The sequence below is a fragment of the Euwallacea similis genome, chromosome 12 (assembly GCF_039881205.1).
Source record: "Euwallacea similis isolate ESF13 chromosome 12, ESF131.1, whole genome shotgun sequence".
In the NCBI taxonomy this organism is placed as follows: Eukaryota; Metazoa; Arthropoda; class Insecta; order Coleoptera; family Curculionidae; genus Euwallacea; species Euwallacea similis.
Window position 1 is genome coordinate 4,548,813 of NC_089620.1, and position 19,285 is coordinate 4,568,097.

The 19,285-nt window shown below is 37.0% G+C and overlaps 8 protein-coding genes across 8 annotated transcripts; 4 read left to right on the forward strand and 4 right to left on the reverse strand.

Annotated features, from left to right (window-relative positions):
- Positions 1–5,122: 5,122 nt before the first annotated feature.
- Positions 5,123–6,259, reverse strand: LOC136412454 (cysteine desulfurase IscS-like). Its single transcript, XM_066395520.1, has one exon. The coding sequence runs from the start codon at positions 6,257–6,259 to the stop codon at positions 5,123–5,125; it is 1,137 nt and encodes a 378-aa protein (XP_066251617.1).
- Positions 6,260–6,414: 155 nt separating this feature from the next.
- LOC136412455 (uncharacterized protein RP471-like) lies at positions 6,415–7,113 on the forward strand. Its single transcript, XM_066395521.1, has one exon. It carries the CDS (start codon positions 6,415–6,417, stop codon positions 7,111–7,113), a length of 699 nt encoding a protein of 232 aa, XP_066251618.1.
- A 238-nt stretch (positions 7,114–7,351) lies between these two features.
- LOC136412456 (lipoprotein-releasing system ATP-binding protein LolD-like) lies at positions 7,352–8,802 on the reverse strand. Its single transcript, XM_066395522.1, has 3 exons — positions 8,523–8,802; positions 7,843–8,037; positions 7,352–7,686 (listed from the first exon to the last, which is right to left on the reverse strand). The coding sequence occupies exons 1-3, from the start codon at positions 8,800–8,802 to the stop codon at positions 7,352–7,354; spliced, it is 810 nt and encodes a 269-aa protein (XP_066251619.1).
- Positions 8,803–8,849: 47 nt separating this feature from the next.
- LOC136412457 (deoxyguanosinetriphosphate triphosphohydrolase-like protein) lies at positions 8,850–10,049 on the forward strand. Its single transcript, XM_066395523.1, has one exon. It carries the CDS (start codon positions 8,850–8,852, stop codon positions 10,047–10,049), a length of 1,200 nt encoding a protein of 399 aa, XP_066251620.1.
- LOC136412458 (riboflavin biosynthesis protein RibD-like) lies at positions 10,049–11,257 on the forward strand. Its single transcript, XM_066395525.1, has 2 exons — positions 10,049–10,760; positions 10,893–11,257. The coding sequence occupies exons 1-2, from the start codon at positions 10,049–10,051 to the stop codon at positions 11,255–11,257; spliced, it is 1,077 nt and encodes a 358-aa protein (XP_066251622.1).
- Positions 11,258–12,908: 1,651 nt separating this feature from the next.
- On the reverse strand, positions 12,909–15,679 carry LOC136412459 (ribulose-phosphate 3-epimerase-like). Its single transcript, XM_066395526.1, has 2 exons — positions 15,403–15,679; positions 12,909–13,555 (listed from the first exon to the last, which is right to left on the reverse strand). The coding sequence occupies exons 1-2, from the start codon at positions 15,677–15,679 to the stop codon at positions 12,909–12,911; spliced, it is 924 nt and encodes a 307-aa protein (XP_066251623.1).
- Positions 15,680–15,780: 101 nt separating this feature from the next.
- On the forward strand, positions 15,781–16,821 carry LOC136412460 (protein arginine methyltransferase NDUFAF7 homolog, mitochondrial-like). The gene has a single exon (XM_066395527.1). The coding sequence runs from the start codon at positions 15,781–15,783 to the stop codon at positions 16,819–16,821; it is 1,041 nt and encodes a 346-aa protein (XP_066251624.1).
- A 1,224-nt stretch (positions 16,822–18,045) lies between these two features.
- On the reverse strand, positions 18,046–19,263 carry LOC136412461 (peptidoglycan D,D-transpeptidase MrdA-like). Its single transcript, XM_066395528.1, has one exon. The coding sequence runs from the start codon at positions 19,261–19,263 to the stop codon at positions 18,046–18,048; it is 1,218 nt and encodes a 405-aa protein (XP_066251625.1).
- Between the last annotated feature and the right edge of the window lie 22 nt (positions 19,264–19,285).

Below are 19,285 nucleotides of genomic sequence, written 5' to 3' on the forward strand. Positions count from 1 at the left end.
GATTCCCTGGTTTGCCACAATACTCTGTACCACGATCAGTTAAAATGCGTAGCAATGGAACTTTCTGTTCATCAAAAAATGGTATAACTCTATCATTGAGAAGATCTGCAGCTGTGATAGCAGTTTTCTCCGTATAAAGCTTAGCGAAGGCCACTCTAGAGTAGGTGTCAATAAAAGTTTGTTGATAAATTCTTCCAATACCTTTGATATTGCCTACATAATAGGTATCTTGACTACCTAAGTATCCAGGGTGTTGTGTCTCAATTTCGCCATTGGCTTCTTTTTGTTCCTTAGTTTTTTCTAAAGCAGCAACTTGCTCCTCTGTTAAAATTATACCGTCTTGGACCACCTTTGCTTCCAGGGCTTTCAATCTCTTTTTAAAATTTTCGAGATCGTTTCTTTGCCATATTGACCTTATCCCACTAGCAGATATTAGAATTCCTTTTTTCTTTAATTCATTAGCTGCTCTTTCTTGTCCATATGCTGGAAACTCTACTGCTATTTTAACTACTGCTTCTTCTGTATCCTTTGGTACTCTATTGGCAAGTAATGGTTTGCTTTTGTTTATCTCATATAATGCTTTTTCCCCTCCTGTTTCATACAGCTCTTTGAAGCGGTAAAATGTATCCCTTGAATATCCCATTACTTTACACGCCTGGGATACATTTCCTAATTGCTTTGCAAGTTCTAGCAACCCCAACTTTGGTTTTAGTATTTTTTCTTGTGTTGTACTCATATCTGACACTCCTTTAAAATTTATTTATATTTTTATCTTACTTTATTAATCTGTCAGATCAAGTCTAAACTATTACATCTAATTGCATGTGTTGATGGTCTAAAAAGCTTTCCTACAGCAATAAACAGCGTATTTCCTAACGCAGAGGTACAGCTATGTATCGTGCATCAAATAAGGAATTTACTAAAATATGTATCGAGCAAAGATGTAAAAGTTTTCATGAATGATTTGAAAAAAATATATCGTGCTACAAGTAGAGAAATTGCTGAGAATTACTTACTTGAGCTGGAAGAAAAATGGGGAGAAAAGTATCCATTGGTTGTAAAATCGTGGCAGAACAATTGGGAAAATTTGTCTGGTTATTTCAAGTATTCTGGCCCTGTTAGAAGCCTAATTTATACTACCAACCCAATTGAGGGGTTGCATAGACAGATCAGAAAATTCACTAAAACTAAGGGTTCATTTACCAGCACAAATGCCTTGTATAAACAGGTATATTGTGCTATAAAGAAAGCAGAGGAAAAATGGACTATGCCTGTACATGACTGGGCGTTAACCATCTCTCAGCTTGATATTTTCTTTCCTGGTAGATTGAAAATTGAGTTGAATTAAAAATGCGGTTTGACACAGTTTATTTAACACTCCCAAACATGTTGCCGTCCACTTCCGCCTAACAAGTATAATGCGGCTTGACAAATTTATTGTCATCTCAGACCGCGGAGAGAACCATATGCTACTTTTAACTTACGTGGAATTACCAAGGATTACGGAGAAGATATGCTGTTTTGATTTGTGTGAAAATTATTGTTGACTTATGTGCAATTAGAGAACCTAAGTCACTTTAGCTATAATTCAGAATTGAGAGCTTTTAATAACTCTCTAACTCCCACTTAGGTCTTGGTGCAAAATTGAGAGAATCTATATAGCTTTTCTGTAACATTTCAATTCCTGCCCATCCAACCATTATTGCATTATCTGTACATAGGTTGTTGGGAGGAAAAAATATGTTTAAGTTTATGTGTTGTTTTAATTTTTCTCTCAAGAAATTATTTGCTGCAACTCCGCCGGTAATCACAAAGTCATTGATTTTGATATTTAAAGATTCGGCCATAATAATCGCATTACTAACCCTGTCCAGCAGTATGTCACTAATACACTCTTGAAACGAAGCACATACATCACACACATCTTGCTCGCTCATTTTAAGTTCTTGCACTAAGTTTTTTACTGCTGTTTTAATTCCAGAAAACGAAAAGTTACATCCAGAACGTTTTATCATTGCCCTTGGCAATTTAAATCTTGCACCATTGCCTTTTTTAGCTAACTTTTCAATTAATGGCCCTCCGGGATAGCTTAAACCCAGCATCTTAGCAACTTTATCAAATGCTTCTCCTAGTGAATCATCGAGCGTTTCTCCAAGTTTAATGTATTTACCTACATCCTGTGCAATTAAAAATTGACAGTGACCACCTGATATTAGTAGGACTAAAAATGGAAATTTTACCTCATGCAGTAACCTAATAACCAATGTATGCGCTTCTAAGTGATTCACTGCAATGAACGGTTTTTGTGCTACATGCGCAATTGCTTTAGCCATCATTGTACCAACTATTAATCCACCTATGAGTCCTGGTCCTGACGTTGCTGCAATTGCATTGAGGTCACAAAAGTTAAGGTTAGATTTTTCCACGACGCTTTTTATTAGACCACTTAAATGCTTCATATGAGCACGTGAAGCTATTTCAGGGATCACCCCACCACGTTTTTTGTGTTCTGCTTGGGAGAGAATTTCGTGAGCAAGGACTTGCTTGTCACTATTTACAATCGCTACTGCAGTTTCGTCGCAGCTTGTTTCAACAGCTAAAATGGTTTTCATGTATATTCGAGCACTTTATTATCAAAACTATATCTTGAAATGCTGTAGAAGTTAACTGCAAAGTTAACTTCTACAGCTAAAAGATTTACCGACAACCGTCATCCCGCTGCTTGTTAGCGGGATCTATACCGCGAATGAATCCACAACTGTACGAACGTTGTGATTTGAGAGCAATTTCCACTAGGAAGGTGTCATTCCAGTGCCTCTATGATGTCATCCCAGTGCTTGACACTGGGATCCAGCTTTTTCATAATCATCAAAATGTTGTATTTTTACATAAAATGGCTACTTTTATGCTTACCAACTTAATAAAATTCCTGGATCCCAGTGTCTGGGCACTGGGATGACACCCCACTGGTGGGAATTGCTCCCAAACTACAACGTTCGTACAGTTGTGGAATGAATCGCGGTATGACGGTTCGCGGCGGTATGACGTCTGGCCTGCACTATAAGCTAATCATCATCTCCAAATATAGAGCTAATTTTTTTGCCCCCAGGAGAAAATTTATTAGTCCAACTGCTTTGCACTTTGGTTACGTCTTTAGTGGCAGTTTTATTGCTGTATTCCTTGATTTCCTTATCTATTCTCTCCATCATTTGTGGATCAAGGTAGCTCTTTTTCCATTGGTCAGTAGCAAGAAAAACTTTGTTTAAATCTTGAGTGCGGATTAAGTATTCTTTGTCTTTAGGGTAAACTTCCTGCGCCCAAGCAAATAGCTCAAAGTAGCGTGCAAATAATTCAGATGCGCGTGATTTTGCAGTTTGATAAGCCTGTATCTCCTTAAATATGACTTGGCCGATAATTTTCTGTACAAGAATATTTGACTGCTTTAAGTTCTGCTCAATATCTTGATAAACTTTATGGAGAAATTCCTGTTCTAAACTTAAGTTCAGTTCATTTTCAACCATATGTGAAAGTTCATGTACTATAATGTATGGGTTTGACCTTCTTAGCACAATAACATATCTATTTACACCGGAAGACCTGATTGTCTTACACACTCCCTCTTCCATATCCACTAATCCCTCTTGGTATATTTCAAATGAGAGCCTATTTTGCTTTATTAGTGACAAAGTGAGGTTTAATGTGTTTCTAAACTTCTCAAATTGATAGAGATATTCGACATACCGTATTGCATTTTCACTGCTTCCTACTCCCGTTGCTTGTTTTATTAAATTCCTGATTAGCATACCTTATTATTAAAGGAATTTTTTTTATACTCAAGAATTGATTGGCTACAAAGTGTTTTTAGGAAGCCTGATTGCATAGCTAAAGTAATTCATGTTTACTGATAACCGTCATCCCGCTGCTTGTCAGCGGGATCTATGGTGAGATACCGCGAATGAATCCAGTTATCTAAGTGGAGAAAGTCACCTCTCCCCACTCGACTTCAAAACCGGACTAGTGACTTTCACCACATCCGGCTTCTCTCTAACTTGGTGTTTGTCATACATACTTCTCCATGTAATTAACATTTCAAAGCTTGGTAAATTTGTTTTTATAGCTTAAATACAGCATTCTCTATATTACTAGAGAAGTCGTATTCATTCATACCTAACACTTAATGTTGGCTCATAACATATTAACCACTACTCACAACTTTACCTTCCAAATTACAGTGTCCACGTCAGCATATCCTAAACATTACTTTAGGCCTTGGCTTCTTAGACAATCCCTCATTATAGGTGCATACGGGTGGCTCCCTGCTTAAAGAATAAGAGCATCTATAATGTTACTCCGTTCCATGAAATTGTTTCATGTTAGACTTAGGTTCCAACTTTTTGCCGGGAGATGGGAAACATCTTAATCAGACCAGTCAAGTTCTAATTATCCACTTTCTCCGTACCTTTTGGTCTATGCGTTAACCAACCTTATTTCGCATATCGTTCGTTACGACAATTCAGGCATTGGTTCCTCTCGTAACCATATCTAACTCTGTTTGCAGGAATTCACTATAAGGTTTAGTGTTACCTGCTTTTATCTCATGCTTGCATCCTAGAGGTTGCCACTCTCTAAAATGTGAGACATACATTACCCCCGATGTCTAGGGAAGATGGAATTTTACCATCACAAAATCACGACTTTCGGGTCGCACTAGCTGTACGAACATTCATTTTTGAAGGTAAATTGCACAGCAAATGGTGTCATTCCAGTGCTCTTTTTTTGTCATCCCAGTCTGGGATCTATTTTGCATGTAACTCCAATTGTGTTTTGGCATAAAACGCGACACGTATTAGACTTATTTGCAAGCAAAGCTTGCTAGATCCAAGTAGTCAGGGCACTGGGATGACAGGGGAGGGAGGCTACTTGGATGACATCATAGGGGCACTGGAATGACACCATAGGGGCACTGCCGTCATAAAGGAACCAGTGTCAGCTACTTGGATGACAGCTAGCCTAACAACCGTCATCCCGCTGCTTGTTAGCGGGATCTAGAGATACCGCGGGGTTGTAAAGTAATTTTTTACATCTAATGCTCGGCCAGTGCCTGCATGATACCACGTATTATCTATACCAAGGTGTTCTGCTTGTAGATATTATACCAACAATCCACTATTTTTTTTATGTCTTGTGGTTTAGTTTCTGGACCTATACTGATTCTAATTGAACACTCTGCTTGCTCTTTTGTTGCCCCCATTGCAAGCAAAACATGGGAAGGCTCAACTTTTCCAGAAGAACATGCGGAGCCATTACTAACTGCAATATAATTCAAGTCAAAATGCATGAGCTGCACATCACTCTTTACTCCTGGCATATAAATAAAACTTGTGTTTGGCAGCCTCTTAGAGTTTTTACCGAAGATTCTTATGTCACTGGCAAGATTTAATAATTCACACTCTAATTGATCGCGTAGCTCCTTTACTTCATCCATTTTTGATAAAAGATCTGGAATATTTTGCAGTGCAGCAGAAAGGCCTGCAATTGCAACAATATTTTCCGTACCACCACGAAATCCCTTCTCTTGTCCACCACCTATTATAATAGGTTCTATCGCAAGTTCTTTATTGAATATTAAAACTCCACTGCCTGCTACACCGCCAAATTTATGGGCGGATAAAGTGAGTAAATCCACTCCTAAATCTTCCATATTAACTTTAATTTTCCCAACACTTTGAGCAGTGTCAGTGTGGCAAATTGCTCCAAACTTGTGTACTATTTTAGCTATTTCCTCAATAGGTTGAATAACTCCGGTTTCGTTATTTGCCATCATAACTGAAACTATTGCTTTGTTTCCTTTAAGTTCGCTTAGAATTTTTTCTAGCTCTAAAAAGTCAACAATGCCCTCCTGATTAACAGGTATTATATATGGATTACATGCAGAATTAAGAATTGAAGGATGCTCTATAGCTGAAATTATATGCAGGTAGCCTGCTATTCCTCTCATAACAAGGTTATTCGCTTCAGTTGCACCAGACGTAAAAACTATTTCTTTATCACTTGAGACGCCAATAGCACCACGTACGTTATCTCTTGCATCCTGAAGAATCTTCCTCGCTTCTTGTCCTCTTTTATGTAGTGATGATGGATTGAGCGTTTGTTTTAACAAGACCTCAAATATACTTTTTTTTACATTTTCACTAATTGGAGCAGTTGCATTGTAATCAGCATATACGCAACCACTATTTTCTAAAGAAAATGGACTCATCTGTCACTTAAATAAGTTTACCATCAACTATAACCATAACTATGTACGTTAGCTTTAACACGATAAAAAATTTATTGCAAAAACAGCGAGATTAATACATAATTAATAACTCACGTCATCAATACCTGTCAAGCGGGTTCTTATTAGGAGTTATCATGGTTGAAGTTTTTTTAAATAATGCAACAAGAAAGATAGAAGGTGAATACCACCAAAGCAAAGATGCCAACGTGCCGGTTGTGCTGGTTTTACATCATCATCCTCAATATGGTGGTAATATGGATAGTAAAATTGTACATAGTACATATACGTCTTTTATCGATAACAATTTTTCTGCATTGAAAATTAACTTTCGTGGTGTGGGAAAATCTACCGGAACTTTTGATAAGGGTATAGGAGAATTAACTGACGCTGCGGTAGCCATTGATTGGCTTCAGGAACATAATCCTAGCAATGTTCCAATTTGGATCGCTGGTTTTTCTTTTGGAGCATGGGTGGCTATGCAGCTAACAATGCGCCGCCCTGAGATAGTGGGTTTTATTGCTCTTTCTCTTCCGGTAACTAAGTACGATTTTTCTTTTCTTTCTCCCTGTCCAGTTTCTGGGCTTATAATACAAAGCAGTAATGATACAATCTCAGAAGAAAGCGATGTAACAGAATTAGCAAAAAGGTTGATAAATTCAGTAAGAAGTGATCACATGAAATACCATATAATAGATGATACTAATCACTTTCTAAAGGATAAAGAAGAGGAAGTGACTCAAATCGTGGACAATTATATAAAACTGCGCTTGAATAGTGCAACTATTTCTTCTCAAAAGGTCAAAAAAGAGGTAAGGGTAAAAGAATATGCCTAATCTTTACAAACAAGAGAAATGAGTGTAGTAATATAAATGAAAAGGTTTTGTTATGTTTAAAAAGCTATTATTTTTTGTTTTAGCTGTGTTTATGTTATCGGGGTGTTCCCTAAGTAAACAGCGTAAGTTAAAAAGTCCGTGTATAAAAAGCAATGAAAGCATTTCATGCGAGTTGTACTCTGTTAATGATCATTGGTTAGATAAGTATAAGGCATAGAAATTGTGCTATTTTTCCTATTCACAACTTCACTAATGATCGATCTCTCAATTGGAAAATGCAGTCTGCCTTTTCTGCAAGGAGATGATTGTGTGTTACTATAAGCATAGAGCTGTTATTTTCCTTTACGTATGAATGTAGCAGTAAAAACACGTTAAAAGAATTTGTTGGATCTAAGTTTCCTGTTGGCTCATCTGCAAGTAAAAGCTTTGGAGAATTTACAATGCTTCTTGCAATTGCAACTCTCTGCCTTTCCCCACCCGAAACTTCAGATACCATGCTACTTGCTTTGTTTTCCAGACCAAATTTTTCCAACATTGCTTGCGAATTTTTTTTTGCTTCAGCTTTGCTTTTTCCTGCAATGAGTTGAGGAAGCATAATATTTTCCAACACCGATAACTCTTGTAACAAATAGTGAAATTGATAAACAAAACTAAGAAAATTTCTTCTTACATGAGTTTTATGCTTATTACTGGCTTGTGTGCAATTTATTCCATCTATCGTAACTATACCTGAAGTTGGCTTGTCCAACAAGCCTGCGATTTGCAATATAGTTGTTTTCCCTGCACCTGAATTGCCAATCAGCGCTACTACTTGCCCTCTTGTAACACTTAAGTTGATATCCTTTACAACAGCAGAATTGTCCTTGAAGCTTTTATCTACAGAAGTTAGTTCTAGTGCTACATTACCACCCATGTTTAAAAGACCTATAACCATACAAATGTTGTGCTTGCATAGCAAATGATAGTGCATGACCAGTAAAAAAGAAATAGAAGAATAAACCTCAGTGTCAAGTATACAACTATATGAACGTTGTGACTTGAGAGCACCCTCCACCAGAGAAGAGTGTCATCCCAGTGCTCCGACACTGGGATCCAGGAATTTTGATTGGACACTAAGTTGGTGAGCATAAAAGTAGCTAATCCTATGTTAAAACACAACGTTTGTGATGGGATTTCGTAAAAGGCTGGATTCCAGTGTCACGCACTGGAATGACATCAAATTTTTGACTAAACTGAGAAGCTGTTGCCACAACCACACTGGGATTTAGCAAAGGCATTCTTTATTTGAAAACCAGAACCACTGAGATCCTCAGTATAATCTATAACTGAGTTATTTAAAAATTTTGCTGAACAATTATCAACCATTAATACAGGATTGCCATTTTCATCATTAATTACTATATCTTTACCTTTTTCGCTAAAACTGGAGTGGCTTCTATAGTCCTCGCTTTCTTCATAATCATCATCTTCGTCTTCGTCATCAAACTCATCATCGTAATCATCGGCTTCATCATCCAAAGATAGATTTTTATTCATTTGATCCATAAGAAAATTGTATTTGAAGCCAGAACATCCACCACCTGAAACTGCAACCCGTAAAATGGAACTCTTATCCCCTTCCTGCTCTGCAAGAGAGTGGATTTTTTTTAGTGCATTATCAGTTAAGTTGATGTTGTAATTTGTTGACATAGTAACCACCGTTTATTATTGATAACTTATTATAGTAGAAATTTTACATGTCAAACAATAATTTTCTATTAAATTATGCATGCTTTCCAAGCAAAACAAAAGGGAGATACTTCAAAGAGCCAGAAGATGAGAATCGCAGCTGCTTTCAGCGTGATAGGGACCGTATCATTCACTCTAATGCGTTTAGAAAATTGGAGTACAAAACACAAGTTTTTATCAATTATGAGCACGACTACTATCGCACTCGGCTTACTCATAGCCTTGAAGTTGCACAAATTGCAAGGTCCATTGCGCGTAGACTTGGCTTAAATGAGGATATCACTGAATGCATAGCGCTCGCACATGATCTTGGTCATCCTCCATTTGGTCATGCAGGTGAAGATGCTCTAAAGAAATCAGTTCAAGATTTGAATCTTGATAACGAGAAGTATGAGTTTGATCATAATGTTCAAGCTATAAGGATTTTAACTTATCTTGAACAAAAACATGCTGATTTTGATGGTATGAATCTAAGTTGGGAGGTGATTGAAGGGGTTGCAAAACATAATGGTCCCTTGCTTGGTCAAAACGCGGAGTCTTCTACAAATAATCAGCTGTTATTAGAATATAATGAAAAATATGATCTAAAACTTGAGGAATTTTCAAGCATTGAAGCGCAAGTTGCTTCAATTGCCGATGATATTGCTTACAGTGTTCACGATCTTGATGATGCACTCAGGGCGAATTTAGTAACCATCGAAGATTTGCTGAATGTCCCTTTAATTGAAAAAATGTTTAAAGACATAAGGAGCAGATATTCAGAATTGCCTCAGAGCAAACTCATACATGAATCACTGAGTGGAACTATAGGAACTATGATAAGTGATGTTGTTTCTCAGACTGAAAGAAATATTGAAGATCACAAAATAAAAAGCGTAGAAGACGTAAGAAGTCTAAATAAAATGCTAGTCACATTTTCACCAGAAGTTGCGAATGCTACAAAAGAAATGAAAAGATTCAACATGGAGAAAATATACAGAAGCTATAAACTGAGTAGAACGATGAACAAAGCAAAACGCATAATACAGGAACTCTTTCAATGTTTTTATGAAAACCCAGGATTACTTCCCACAGAGTGGAGCAAACTCGCTTGTGAATCTCAGCGTTCAGTAATAATATGTGACTATATCTCAGGTATGACAGATAGATTTGCTATACACGAGCACAGAAGAATTTTTGATACCTCATACGAAATGACTTCTTTCTAATGACTGATGATCATTTCATGTCAATTGCATTAAGGCTTGCAGAAAAAAATCTTGGAAATGTTGCACCAAATCCTGCTGTCGGGTGTGTTATTGTAAAAGATGGTACAATTATTAGTGAGGGATATACAGGGATTGGTGGGCGTCCGCATGCGGAGGTAGTCGCTTTGCAAAACGCTAAAGATTCAACTCAAGATGCAACTATGTATATCACGCTCGAGCCATGTTGCCATTTTGGAGTTACAGAACCTTGCACCGCAGGAATTATAAGAGCTGGAATAAAAAGGGTAGTAATTGCAACTATTGACCCAGATAGTAGAGTTTTAGGTGGAGGCATTAAAGCTCTAGAAGAAGCAGGAATTGAAGTTGAGCAAGGTATTATGCAAAAAGAGGCAGAAGAACTGAATGTCGGTTTTTTCACCACCAAAGAATTTCATAGACCATTTATAGCTTGCAAAATCGCAACAACTCTCGATGGAAAAATCGCAACATTTACAGGCAATAGCAAATGGATAACAAGTGAAGATACGAGAAACTGGGTACAGAAGCTTAGAGCAAAATATGATGCAATTATGATTGGCAGCAATACTCTTATTAATGATGATCCACTCTTAACTTGCAGATTACCAGGACTCGGAAGTAGTTCGCCAATAAGACTAATTATTGATAGCCAAGGGAAATTAAAGGAAGAGCATAACATTGCAAAGACTGCAGGTACCTTATATAACCATGATTTAAGCAAAGAGCCAACAGCATACCCCTCGATGTCATTCCAGCGCGTGACGCTGGAATCTAGAAAAAAAGAAGAAGAATGGATCCCAGTGTCACGCACTGGGATGACAGGAGGTTCAACTTGGGTGATTACAAACAGAGAAATAGAGAAAAAAATAAAAAACATTAATTATTTGATAGTCAATTCAAACAATGCTGGCAAAGTCTGCTTAAAAGACATGGCATCAAAACTTGTTTCAGAAATTGGTATAACAAGATTATTAGTTGAAGGTGGAGGAGTGTTAATCACAGAACTATTAAAGTGTAATTTAATTGACAGGTTAATAATCTGCCGTAGTGGTAAAATTTTAGGTAATGACGCCACTCCTTTCATAGGAGATTTAGGAATTCAATCTATTAACAACTGTTATCAGTTCAAAAAAGCAAAGGTAATAGAGTTTAGTGAGGATGTAGTTGAGGTTTGGGATAGGTCGTCATAATCCTTACATACTCAAACAGTAAAAAAAAGGTATCCGTTCAGCGGAGCGGTAAAATAAAAAGTAGACAAGGAGTGCTAAAAACATAATATCACAAGTAGTATGTGTGGTAAATATGTCTGATCTACTAGCTAGTCTTCTCAAGCTCTGTGAAAGCTTTAAAATAGAGATAGAGCAACTAAAAGCAGAGATAAAGAGGTTAGAGATAGAAAACGAAAATTTTAGATCTGAGAATAAGGCGCTAAGAATCGAAAATGCTGAATTGAAAGAAAGACTAGGTCTGAATTCACAAAATTCATCGATACCGAGCTCAAAAGAGTTATACAAGCTAAAGAAGAAAAAGAAAAAAAGTGACAGGAAAATAGGGGCACAGATTGGGCATGAAGGAAAGTATCGCCCTAAAATGGAAGCAGATGAAGTGGTGAAAATAGAGTTCTTGCGAGTGCGGAGGAGAAATTGCGATACCGAAAGAGCCATACATTCATCAAAAAGTTGATTTGCCAGAAATTAAGCCTTATGTTGTGGAATACCAATTACAGCATGGCCGCTGTTGCAAGTGTGGAAAAAGAAAAAGTAGCAGGCTACCAGAAGGTGTTACTGCGGATACATTTGGTCCAAAAGTTAAGTCAACAATCGCGGCGCTGAGCGGATTTTACAAGAACTCGAAAAGAGAAGTAGCAAATATTATAAAAAATATTTTCAACCTGGACATCAGTGTTGGTAGTGTGTCAAATAGCGAGGCTAGAGTTGCAGAAAAATGCCAAGAAGCATATGAGCAAATCGAGCAAGAAGTAAGTAAAAGTGAAGTTCTGCATATCGATGAAACGAGCCATTATAACAAAGGTAAACTTGGTTGGTGCTGGATGTTTGCCAGTAATACAGCAAGTTTTATAAAATTGACAGAGTCAAGAGGAATGAAGGTTTTACAAAATAGTAAGTTCTGCAATCGCAATAGCTTAGTAGTAACCGACAGGTACGCAGCATACAACTACTTTGCCGATAAAAACAGGCAAATCTGTTGGGCACATTTATCAAGAGATTTTGAAAGGTTAGCGCATAGTTGGAACATTGAAGTTAAAGTTCTGGGCTGTTACTTAAGAAACGTAGCCACTGAATTATTTGCACTAAAAAAGGCCTTGCTAAAAAATGAGATAGATGTTTTTAGATTTACCAGACGTGCCAGAAAATTGCGAAAACGTACAAGGTATTACTTGAAGGAAATATCCCGTTTACCTGAAGCAATTGGAGCTTCTCGAGTTGCAAAAAATATTTTGAAATCTGAAAGAATGATGTGGAATTTTTTAGATGACCCAGAAAACATTCCGCTGACAAACAACCATGCTGAACAGCAGATACGGCATTATGTCGTTTACCGCAAAAATTCGTATTTTACACAATCAAAGCGAGGAAACACATTCCTTGAGCGGATAATTTCGTTATACTTAACATGGAAACAAAGGGGTCTCAATCCTTTCCAAAACCTCTTATCTATCATCTCTCACACCGCTTAGCTGAACGGATACAACCCAAGAAAGGTTTTTCTACGTCATACCGCTGCGGTATCTCAGCATAGATTCCGCTAACGAGTAGCGGAATGACGAATTTGTTGTTTTTCAAATTGTAGGTAAACCTAAGCCACTTTAGCTATATATGGTCACAACAATAGATTTTTAAGATCGTTTACGGCCTTCTTAATATCTTCAGCCTTGAATATCGCCGATCCCGCAACTAAAATATCTGCACCTGCTTTTATTATATCAGCTGCGTTAAAAAAGTTAATTCCACCATCTACTGAAATTTGTGTTTTAAGGTTACGCTCTTGTATCATTTTTTTTATAGTAGATATCTTGTTCAACTGTGAATGAATGAATTCCTGTCCTCCAAAGCCAGGGTTGACTGTCATAATCAGCACAATATCTAGCTCATGTATTATGTATTCAAGCACACTTGGAGAAGTTGAAGGAACAATTGAAACTCCAACTTGAATCGGTTTTTTTTCGTCGTTTACATTTTTGTATGACTTTATCTTTCTTATCAACCTCTCAAGGTGTGTCTCTGCTTCTGCATGTACAGTGATAATATCAGCACCAGCATTTATAAAGCTTTCAATGTGGTTACCAGGAGATTTGACCATTAAATGCACATCAAAAGGAAGATTGCTATATTTACGTATTGCAGAAACAACGCTAGGACCAATTGTAATATTTGGAACGAAATTCCCATCCATAACGTCTATGTGTATGTAATCCACACCTAAATCGCTAATTTTTCTTACTTCTTCCCCTAATTTTGCAAAATCTGCTGAAAGTATAGAAGGTGCAATTTTAATACTCATGAGCTGCCTTTTTTGCTAAAAAATAACTTATTTTTAAAACTCTGTCACCCTAAGCACCATCTGAGTAGCTAGAGACCGATATCGGTATGCCTATTTAACTAGATCTTAAATTAGATAAAAAAAGGTAGTCTTGATAAAACTTATTTACAGCAAGTTCTTTTACATTTGGACTTTCTGTTTGTTCTTTTTTGTACCCTAATTTATAGCTTATTGAATCCCTATATGAACTGATCGTTTTGTATGCTTTGTTCATCTCTCTAGGAAAGATGCCATTAGCTATTACGACGCATAACCCTGTAGCTGTTGCAAAAGCTAGAGTGGTAAATGCTAGATTTTGTAAAAAATTCCTTCCACTAACTTTTTTTTCCTGTATATTAGCAAAGTGCGGTTTGTTTGACACTTCTTCTAGATATTCATGCCATATGTGATTGCAGTTCGTACACTTCACTTTTCTTCCAGATGCACCTATTTGCTCGTGAGATACTAAGTAAGTCTTAGTACAATTATAACATTGTATTTTCATAGTACTTACATATAAGTAGTAACAAGCCCAAATGATACGAGCTATAAATTTAATATCAATATATATATAACAAATGGAAGGTTTGCAACTAAAAAAAACACAGAGTGAGATAAAAGATATTTGGAAAAATAGAGAAAAATTTAATGACTGTAATCTAAAGAAAACAGCAAGAATAGCAATTAAAGAGGTAATTGAGCTCCTTGATAGTGGCAAAATTAGAGTAGCAGAAAAGCTATCAAGTGGAGAATGGGTAGTACATAAGTGGATAAAGCAGGCAATATTATTACATTTTCTCACTGAAGAAAGCAAAATAATAGACAATACCAATTGCTGGTTTGACAAGATCGGTAACAAGTTTAGTGAATGGAATGAGGAAAAATTTCGCCGGTTAAAAATTAGAGCAGTTCCTGGGTATTTTGTTCGCCGATCTGCTTATATAGGTACAAATGTTGTTCTAATGCCAAGTTTTATCAACGTTGGTGCATATGTTGATTCAGGAACAATGATAGATACCTGGTCAACGATTGGTAGCTGTGCGCAAATAGGAAAAAACTGTCATATTTCCGGTGGAGTGGGAATAGGTGGAGTTCTTGAGCCTATTCAAGCTTCACCTGTCATTATAGAAGATAATTGCTTTATTGGAGCACGTAGCGAAGTGGCCGAGGGTGTGGTAGTGAGAGAAGGATCAGTCCTTGGCATGGGTGTGTTTATTGGGGCGTCAACAAAAATTATTGATAGAGAAACTAGCAAGGTATTTTATGGCGAAGTGCCGCCTTATTCTGTAGTGATACCAGGGTCTATTCCATCTAAAAATAACATTTCAACCTATTGTGCAGTCATAGTAAAAAAAGTGGATGAAAAGACGAGATCGAAAATCTCTATAAATGAAATATTGAGGGATTAAACTATCTCACTGCTTGTCGTCACTTTTTTTATCATTATTACTAACCACAGTAATGGCATACGCACATAACTCTGAGAAAGAGACTCTATTTTCTTGAGATAATTTATATAATTTTTGTAGACTTTCTTTTACTTTATTAGGGATATTCCCTCCACGTTCTTTTACAAGCCAGGAATCTTGATGATGAATTGGATGAGCATCACTTTTTGGATTTCCTATATATATTGCAAAAGGTGAACTTTGCCCTTTGAAGTCACATTGTACAGTAAATTTTTTTATAGATTCAGCCATCTAAAGACCTCTACTTTTCTTTTTGGTCGATTTTATAGCAGGTGGAAGAGGTGGTTTCTTTATAAAATCTTGTCTATTGACAACACTTTCTTTACCTTCCAAAGCTCGGCGAACATCAGCTCTGCTTAATTGCGACTCTTTTGCTACCTTCATTCCATGCTTTGCCATAATATTAGCATATGCTAGTACTTTTTTTACCAATTCTAGATCACCATTTAGCATTTGAACTAGCACTTGAAACACTTCCGCTAAAGTTAGTCCATCAGCATTTATAACCTTGTTTTCTATAAAATTGACAGCTTCTTCAAATTTGTATTCAATACTATCATCTTGAGGTATAAGGGCAACATAATCGGTGTTTTTGTCGTCCATAACTGAAGTGCTATTACTCACAAACTTAAGTTTATACTATATATATAAATACTCTACTATTTTATATTATGGCACGCTATAGTTAAACATTTATTAATAACATGCTCACTTATATACACGAATTAATTGACAAAAGTCAAGGATCAATATCCATCAGTGATTTCATGAATGCCGTTTTGTACCATGAAAAATACGGCTATTATACAAGTAAATTACCGCTTGGTAAGGATGGTGATTTTACTACCGCACCTGAGATCAGCCAATTATTTGGTGAAGTAATTGCAGTTTGGATAATGCATACATGGGAAAAATTAGGAAAGCCATCAAAATTTTCTCTAGTTGAACTTGGGCCAGGCAAAGGAACACTCATTCACGATATAATAAGAGTCACTAGAAAATACAGCAGCTTTTTTAATTCAATGTTGATCCACTTAGTTGAAATAAGCCCTACTTTACAGAAGATACAAAAGGAAAAATTAAAAGGCTTAGATGTTAATTGGCACAAAAATATTGACAACCTACCAGAACAACCAACCATTTTTTTAGCAAATGAGTTCTTTGACGCTCTTCCGATAGATCAGTTTGTATATCGTGATGAGGGGTGGTATGAAAATAGGGTGACAAAACAAGATGATGAAGTGTCATTCCAGTGCGTGGCACTGAAATCCAGAAAGAAAGAATCATGGGTTCCAGTATTAGCGACTCAGACGACAAACGGAAAACTTTCTAATGGTGCAGTGGTGGAAATATGTTCAGTTGGGGTTGAAATATTAAAAAAACTTGAGAAGAAGATATATAATAATAAAGGAGCTGCTTTGATTATAGATTACGGTTATGTATACCCCGCATATAAGAGCACTTTGCAATCGATAAAACAACATAAGTATGCTAATTTTCTTGAGAATGTTGGTAATAGTGATATTACCGCACTTGTAAATTTTCAAGCATTAAAAGATTCATTAAAACACGTAGATTGCGAGATTTTAACTCAAAGAGAATTTTTATATCTTTTTGGCATAAAAGAAAGAACCCTGGCTTTAATGAAAAGCGCAAGTGATGAACAAAAGAATAGGATCTTTAGTGAATTCTTAAGGTTGACTGAAAATATGGGCACTCTTTTTAAAGCAATGCTATTGATATAGGGAGAGTAGACCGGCGGACCTCCCCCGCCAGCCTCTCGCAGAACTGTGCATGAACCTCTCGACTCACACAGCTCCCATTATTCGGCCCTTGCTACTAATTATAGCATAATCAAGGACTCTGTTTTAATCAATTGCTCATCCCATTTCTGGTTGATAAATAACCAAACTAAATCCCTTCGCTCCATCTCCATTACAGAGATTTCTTCACTACTACGCGCCCCTGTTTTCCGTATCGGTACTCTCACCCTTGGAGTTTAGCTCCTTGGATTTCTCCCTTATCATCGAAATGACAGGTTCCCGCAGTTCCACGCAATAGCCCAAAATAGATTCACGCCACCTCTATGCCGGACGCCACCTATCCAGTAAACAAGCTCCCGATACCAGGTTAGCCTGGTTTTGACGTCGTCTAGTTCCTTTCGACACTTTTTCAGTGGTTCATTTGCATTCGTCTCTCTATTTCATACATGACACATAATTGTGCCTTTTCCATAACGCTCACTACCTTAGCTCTTTACCAAAGCAGCTTATGGCTGTTTGAAGCCTGCTCTTGCAAACCGGCTCCGAGGGGCCCTCCCTCATCTATTGCACAGCTTCAACACTTCCCGTGTTTCTACGACGCACTGTCATCCCAGTGCCCTGACTACTTGGATCCAGAAAACTTAACTTTAAATAAGTGGCTGCATAATAAAGACTAGATTCCAGCGTCACGCGCTGGAATGACACCATTTTCGGTCTCTTAAATTGCTTTAGCTACAAACATTAAGAAATTTACCAAACGAAAAAAAAGGCAAAAGAAGCCCTAGTCATTGTCTATTTTCAGTATTGGCGTTTTTTAAGTCTAAAACACTGCAATTTAGCTGCTTTTAAATGCAACTCACCTTAGTTTAAATGTTTAAGAAATTTACTAAGCAGAAAAAAAGGCAAAAGAAATCCCGTGTTAGCTAGTTGTCACTCTCTAATCCTGCAAATTGGCGTACTATACTGTCTTAAACGACTTATAAGCGCGTTTCAGCTTATATAGGTAAAAACCCAGAAATGTTGTGAAGACATAAGGTGCACATAGTGCAAAAAATTAAAAATAAGACGCCAACCACGTTGTTTTCTTGCTGTTTAATCTGCACAGATGAAGATAACTGAATACCTTCAGTTTCATGATAAGGGCGCTGGCGGAGTTTGTCAAGTAAGTTTTTTCGTTTCTATTCCCAATAAAAGTTTGTTATATGGTTATGCAAGAAGTTTAATACTCATAGTTTCAAGCATATACTGAAATATTTCATTAGCTATAGCAACATCTTGGCGTGGGGCTTTGCCGTGTTCTATAAACACAGAGATTGCATAGCGCGGGTTATGGTAAGGGCCATAGGCGATAAATAACTTATGACTTTCGCCCTTAGAGTTTATTTCTGGTGTACCGGTTTTGCCGGCAATTTGTATACCGCTTAGCCCTTTCTTATAGGTTCCAGTTTTAGAATTCACCACATCAAACATAGCTTTTCGAACTATGCTAAGATGCTCACAATCCACATCAATATCGGGAAAATCTTGTATTGTTTCATTCATCTTAATGCGGGGAATTACCTCTTTTCCTGTTGCAATCCTCGCTGCAAGAACTGCAAGCTGTAGTGGTGTTGTAAGCATATACCCTTGTCCTATAACTAAGTTGATAGTGTCACCTAAATACCACTGCGAATATAGCTTTCGTGTACGCCAATCTCTATCTGGCAACAACCCTGGAGCTTCTTCTTTAAACGTTCCAATCAGTGGCCCACTTCCAATACCAAATTTTCTGGCCATTTCTACCAGAGAGTCTACACTTATTTTTTTCCCTATATTATAAAAGTAAGTGTTGCATGATAATGCCATTGCCTCATTTAAAGATACATACCCATGGACTTTACTTTTCAAGCAGCGAAATTTCCGCTCACCTATTTTCATATAGCCCTTACACGAGAATTTTTCTTCTGGTGTGATTATTCCGTCCTTTAAGCCTGCAAGCGCAACTATGATTTTAAATATTGAACCAGGTGGAATTTGATACGACAATGCACGATTCACAAGCGGCAATGAAGGAGCATTCAAGCTCTCCCAAGTCTCGTTTGATAGCCTGCTAGCAAAAAGATTATTATCGTAAGAAGGTGAATTATATAATGCTAAAATTTCTCCATTATTTACATCAATTACCACTGCGGAGCCTTGGTGATCTTTAAATACCTCTGCGGTTTTCTCTTGCAGATTAATATCAATTGTCAGTTGTACATCTTGTCCGTCTTGTTGTGGTATGCTTGATAATTCTTTTATGACGCGTTTTTTAGAATTTATTTCCTGCTCAGATTTTCCTGACTTGCCTTTCAATATATGATCATATGTATATTCAATACCGCTGATTCCTACTTCGCTTATGCCTTGCTGTCTTTTTGTATATCCGATTACATGAGAACACATTGAACCAAACGGGTAATAACGT